Source organism: Quercus lobata, chromosome 1 (assembly GCF_001633185.2).
Source record: "Quercus lobata isolate SW786 chromosome 1, ValleyOak3.0 Primary Assembly, whole genome shotgun sequence".
Taxonomy (NCBI): domain Eukaryota; kingdom Viridiplantae; phylum Streptophyta; class Magnoliopsida; order Fagales; family Fagaceae; genus Quercus; species Quercus lobata.
Window position 1 is genome coordinate 35,396,611 of NC_044904.1, and position 6,847 is coordinate 35,403,457.

At 36.4% G+C, this 6,847-nt stretch overlaps 1 protein-coding gene across 1 annotated transcript; it reads right to left on the reverse strand.

Moving 5' to 3' along the window:
- Positions 1-1,065: 1,065 nt before the first annotated feature.
- On the reverse strand, positions 1,066-5,312 carry LOC115988566 (BTB/POZ domain-containing protein At5g60050). The gene is made up of 2 exons (XM_031112137.1): positions 4,335-5,312; positions 1,066-2,350 (listed from the first exon to the last, which is right to left on the reverse strand). Exons 1-2 carry the CDS (start codon positions 5,001-5,003, stop codon positions 1,400-1,402), a joined length of 1,620 nt encoding a protein of 539 aa, XP_030967997.1. The 5' UTR covers positions 5,004-5,312; the 3' UTR covers positions 1,066-1,399.
- Positions 5,313-6,847: the final 1,535 nt, after the last annotated feature.

A 6,847-nucleotide genomic window follows, 5' to 3' on the forward strand; every position in this document is an offset into this window, starting at 1 on the left:
GATAAAATCCAAGCAAAAAGAGCTATCCTCAACTCGAGTTCCAAAACACAATCTCCGGTATCACAGACCCATGCCCTTTCTCCCTAAACTTCCTCTGTATCTCTGATCCTCCTTCAAGTTCCCATTCACAACCACTTGCATATTAAAATTAAACACCTTTTGAAAATCTGTGTTCGTCCCCACTCCGTCCTCCTCACGAAGACACAAGATTCAAGAAATCAAACTGTTTCTCTCTCTTGCACAAAAAAGATAAAATTGAAACACCCATAACTCCAGATTTGGTCGACGGCGAGACCATGAACAACTTGATTGGCGGCAGGACCATGAACTCCAGTTCCAACAAGACCACGAACGGTGCCATCTAATCCGATCCTCAATCCCCTAGGTCTTTCTTTAAACTCAACCCAGGTTTGTCTCTCCTCTCAATCATCTCTGTATCGTTTTCAATTGGCTTTGAGAATTTTTTTTTTCCACACGCGTGTCACATGACTAAAACGTTAGCTTAACAAACAGCCGACTAATGGATGTAACAATTTGGCTAATGTGAAAAGTTCAGGTATTAAATTGGCTAAAATAAAAGTTTAAGTAGTGTGATGGTTACTACTCTCTCCGTCCCATTTTGTTTATCCTGTTTGAAAAGTCAAATATTTTAAGAGAACATCATTTATTATTTTGTCTACCTTTTAAAAATATATAAGTTTCCAAAATTATCCTTAAATAAATTTATTAAAAAATTAAATTAGTAAATTAATAGGGGTATAATAGGAACATTAGTCCTATAAAAAAAAAAATAGGAACATTAGTAAATTAATAACTTTTATTTTTAGAAACAGGATAATATTTTGGGACATCTCAAAATAGAATAGAGGACAAACAAAGTAGGACGGAAGGAGTACTTCAAAAGTTTAGGAGGGGTGTGAGGGCATTTTTCCCAATATAATTAACTACCGATATCTAAAATATAATTAACCAACAAAAATACAAACGACTGTAAAACTAAAGAAACTAAATTAAAATTAATATTTCTTCGTACTTCCTGCATAAAAAAAACTAGCAACATCATCATCCAACGATTATGGACTATAACCTTTATTTTCTAACGTGCAACCATGGCAAAGCCATAATGGAGCTCAAACAAAACCTCAAGGCATAGATTTGCATCATTAATCATTATACAATTTTCACTAGTTTCCAGGGCTCTCACCATAAACTGCTCTATATAACACTGCATCTTTCAGATATTCTTTTTTCTCTATAAAGAAAATCAGAAATCAAAATGGATTAAAGCAGAAAAAGACTCGGCTGACAAGCAAAAAAATTGTCATTTCTTATGTACACATGAGGTCTGGGCTTTTTTTTTTTTTCTTTTTCTTTTTTTTTGACACGGGGAACAAACCTTTTAATTTGGATAATCACAAACAGTAATTTGCAACTGGGAAGTATCCTGCTCAGCTGCAAATTGTCTGATGAAGGCTCTTCTCCACCAAACTTCAAATGCCCTCTGAATATTGGGGCAGTCATCTCCTTTGTTAAGAAATCGATCAAACCAATTAAGCAAGATAGCCTGCTGCTGCGGCAACGGCAGCGTAAGAATTGTTTGGCTTAATCCATCTTCAACCAGTTTCTTATCAACTGATCTAGAAGCCCTTCTCATCCATCCAAAGTCTTCATAAAGGGCCTCCAGCCATGTGGACAGTAATGAAAACCGGGTGTCTTTGGGCACCAAAATATGACCTCTCCCAATAGCAATACAAATTTGTGCAGTGATTCTGCTGATTTCATGCCTGTACATGATGGGAAGTTTTGAATGGAGAGTTGCAAGCTCCTTCTGATCTGCCCATAGTTTCACAAATTCATCTCCCATTTTTTTATCAATTAGAATATCCACGATCCATTGCATATTGTCAGCCTCTCGAGCTATTTCAGCCATTAAAACCCCTCGATCTCGATTCTCATCCACAGCTGTAGCTTCAGATAGGCATAGGCTAAGAGAACTAAGACATCTATGGCAAAGATGATAAAGGACATCCTTTGAGACATCAAGCCTGTTGCTCTCACTGGTTGCATCTTCTCTTAGTAGCCGAGAAATCAGAGATTTCATTTCTCGACGAGCTTTATCATCTTTTGCTAGCAGAACACCAGACAGCAATCTCAAGAAGATGTCATCAGCTCTTGTAGAAGTAGAAGGTTCAGATGATACTCTCAGCAGAACTTCGGTGACAGAGTCATTAAGCTCAAGTTTATTGAGGTGAGATATGACTTTTTCCTCTTCATCCTCAGACCATGGTATGGCTTCCAAATACTCTAAGCATGATATAATCCCAGCGTCAAACATGATAGCTGCAGATACCTACAAATATTTCACTACAACAAACTCAGTGAGGAAAAAACTAAAGAGAGATTTTACAGTCCCATATACAGATGATATGAACATGGTATAAGCAGTTTGAATTTGCAAAAGCAAAAGGTCAGTGCCTTGCTTTCTTGTTTTTCTGAGAATCAATAAAAAGTTAAAATCTTATGGACGGTACTTACTCTCTTCATAGCTACTGAAAAGAGAATACATAAAGCTTGAAGTTTATATACAGTAGTGTTTTAGTCTATGAACTGTTGAGACACAGAAATAAAGATTATAGGATGTTCCCACATTTCAAAATTATTCTTCTTCTCCTTTCCAAAATTATCAATGAAAATCACAAGTAATCTAAGTTTTGAATTGTATCTTCTATGTAGCCTTGCTTGGCAACAAGAAAAGGCTCAACATGAACATGCTAAGCCATTAAAATGAATCTAATTCATATTAATGAAGATTTTAGTCCCTGATGGATCCATAAAAGGTAAAATCCAACATTCCAAGTTACAGATTTGTCCTTTCTGATCCAGTACCAAATGAGAACCTTTCAATTCCCTTTTCTTCTTTTTGAGAGAGAGAAGGGGGAGGGGGAGGAAGGGGCGAAGTGATCGTATAACTTGAAGTGTCCTGATTTAACATTTCTTAAAGCCAAACCCTTAAACAAAGCTAGACCCAATTCCTTTAAAAAAACAAAATGAAATCATCTACAAACAAACAAGTAAATATAATTCCACTCTCTCATTTTCTTCAATTTCCAACAACAATATCAGCACACAAAACAAAGTATTAGAACCAATCCACCCATATCTAAATCATCGTTCACATCAAACTGAAAGTAGTGGACTCAACCTTGCCTCCCACAAACTGAATATGCTCTAGCTTCTTAATTCATATGACAGCATTTCACAACCACAAGGGGTTAGTCTAATGGTCCTTGTGTCTCAAGATTCCTACCATGAGGTATTGGGTCCTAACAATTACATGGTATATGTAAAACCAAACCATCCAAGGAATTTAGCCCTGTAATTATTTGCTGCCTTTGAGATGGAAGGATTGCACATGTTCAATTATTGGCCAAGTCACAACACACTAAGTTACATACAAACCAAAAACATCCACTTCATAAGACAGGTCTCTAGGCAATTCTAAGTGCTTCCCTCCTCTTGATACAAACTAGGAAGCACGGGCACTTCATTTAGGGTGCTATACCTATGTCATACCAACGTCATATTGGTGTCGTACCGGCCATTTCATGTCATATTTTTTTCAGAAATTACTCATGTCGCTGTGTCGTACTGTACTCCACAAACAAAGCACCCCCAAAATCATATATCCCTCCAGAAATTTACTCAGAAACCACATACAAAAGATAGGTACACAAAAAATTTCAATTTTTTTTTGTCCAATTAATGAGTATCCTTAAGGCATTTGTTAATAGACAATTTCCATTAACAATTTTAAGAAAGTTTTGATATTATTTTTATAGAAAATATAAAGAGTTGTTAAAAAAAAAAATCAGTTATCTTTTTCTTTTCCCATAAAAGGGAAAAAGATATTTTCTAAATTAATGCTTTTAGATCATCTGTTAACTTTTACTATTTTGTTTTACATTACAAATGACAAATTGTGATTAGAATTACATTACTTTCATAAGTTCACTATACCACTTTTATTAACACCAATCACATCATGCCAACTTAGCTACCACTTTTATTAACACCAATCACACCATGGACCATACCACCTTAGCAATTGATTATAACATATCTCACAACATACCACATTAGAATCCATAATAACATGTCAACTTAGCAATTATGAAATTTGTAGTTTTACTCTACAAAAACAGATTGGTGGGTCACTGATCATAAAAAAATTTAATTGTCACATCAATTTATAAACTATTTTTGTTTTTAGCATTAATATGAAAATGGTAATTGCAGTTAGTTAGTTAATATACTATGTTTGTACGGTTGGTTACCTTGAGCAAAGCCAAAATCTTGGACACGTCTTCACCCATCAACCTCTTCTTCAAGTTGAACTCATCACAGTACATCAAGACTAGGGTTTCCACGTAGACTTCCACGTCATCGCAATCGCTGATCTCGACGTAGTGGGCCACCCCTATCTTCTCGTCGAAGAATCGGCTCTTCTCTTCCAACACGCTCTTGTGCATTTCCATCGTCACTCGAAACCCGTCTCTCCCAACCACCGACACCTTCACGTCCCCGCCGCTTCCGATTCCGAAACCGAACCCCAAACCGTCCGTGCCGTTTCGGTCCCGGAACGACGTCGTCCTCGTCTGCGTTTCGTCGAGGATTTTCGAAACGCGGAGGTGGAGCTTGCGGCGTCTGTCGTCGGAGAGCTTCGATTCGCGGTGTTGCTCCTCCGACATCATCTCGTAGAGAGTTTGAGACTGAGATTGAGAGTAAGAATTAGTCGGAGGTGTTGGTTGTGGTTGTGGTTGTGGTTGTGGTGGTGGAGAAGAGGAAGGAGAGTAAACCCTAGGAAAGGAATTCGTGGTTTGCGGTGGAGGCGGTAGTCTAGAAGGAGAAAACGAGAGCGTATGGTGGTCTGAGATGAAGCCTTGCTTTATCATCGCCGATACCTCTCTTGATTTCAATGCGTTCTCCGCCGCCGCCGCCGCCATTCAATCTTTAGAGAGAGAGAGAGAGGGGGGGGGGAAGCACCAGAGATTGGAATTTTCTCGGGAAAGTTAGGGAGGGAAAATGAAGGAAACGAAAGTTTCTCGGAAATCAAACAGAGAGAGAGAAAGCAGAAGTGAGAGTTTTTTTGGTTCAGAATTGAAGTGGGGAGGCAATGGAGGAGAAAGAAAAAGAAATTTTAGATCCAAGAAAAGTTTTTTCTTTTTTTTTCCCGGGAAAGTAGAGTGGAGAGGAAAATGGTATCCAAGAAAGTGCTTTTGTGTGGGGGTGGTTTGGACCTGTCAGAAGTGTGTTTGTTTTATAAAATAAAAAAATGAAAATTTATTTTTATTATATTTACTGAGACTGGAAAAGGTAAAAAACACAGTTGTTTAGGAAAAAGAAATGGAGGGAGAGACTGGATGATCACCTCCACGTGCATAACTACAGCAAAGATAGACCAGTCTTTGGATGCTTTTTATGGGTTTGGGATCATTGAAAATAAGAAACTATTTTACACCATTTTATATTCATCCAAAAAAAAACAACTGAAACCGTCCCAAATTGTGATTTTAAGTCATAATTTTAGTTATTTTCTTGAGATGTGTATAAGATCCTGTTAAACAGGTGATGCAACAAGATTTTCTCTTATCTAGATTGTCATTTTTCATATTTTAATTATATAATTACTTAATTAGATGATGTATCAAATTTTAAGAGGGTTTTTGGGGAGGTTTAATTGTGGGGTTAGGTTAGCTGTGTGCATTTGTGGAGTTGACACTGCTTACAGAGCTTGGTCCTAGCTGCTGTTGCACTTGCACGCCGATAATACTAATCTCCATCATGTGTTGCATCTTACCGGTGCGAGTGGTCTCCACCTTTGACCTACACAGCTGTCTCAAGACTTTTGATTGGCCTACTGTAATCACTAATCAGGATTCAGCAACTTCTTTATCAGATAAGCGAAAAGGCGATGTGTAGGTCGTTGAGGACTAATAAGAAGGGAGAGAGTGTATTTCACGATTCAAAATCTATCTATATATTATTAAAAGTTAAAGGGTCATGTCATTACCATTTTTTTTCCTTAATTTATCCTATAATTTAAAAATAATTTTTTTAAATTTAAAAATCCCAATAAAAAGAAAATAATTTCCAATTCTATCTCTTTTCACGGTTAAAGTTTTAAAAATTTCCATCTCTATCTCTTTCACTATTACAATTTCAGACGACAACCCTTTGTATTCCACAAATACAATTTCAAATGGCAACTCTTTGTGTTCCATGGTTACAATATCAAACGACAAACTCCTTAACTTCCTAATGCCAAATTTTGGCTTTCTAACTTCTTCAACTCTTCCTCTCCTCACACTATATTAAAATTGAAAATCTATATCTATTTATATATAATATAAAACACCACTCCTTATTGTTTGCAATTCAGTATTGTTGCTGATAGTTCAATATCACTTTTCTTCTAATGCATGCATAAGTTTAGTTTCCATGTATAATATATTTTAGATTGTGTTTGGCAAGGAATGATGAAAAATTAGCTGTTTGCAAGGATTGTAGAGCTAATGTTTGCATCAATTACAAGATGGAGGATTTTGTTAAAAGGGTGAAGGAAGAATTTGGTGGAAAAGGTATTTTCTCTAATATTAAAACCTCACTTTTCTTCAACTACAGATTAGTGAAACTAAAGAATATGATTATTATCTTGTTAAATGGACATTTTCATAGGGAGGTTTTTGTTATTGTCAAGGAAGTTAGTAAGTTATTTCCTTTTTCAAGGCATATAAGTTGTACTTTTGGGAGTATCTAGGGTACCATGGAAAAGAGAGAACACTGCTAA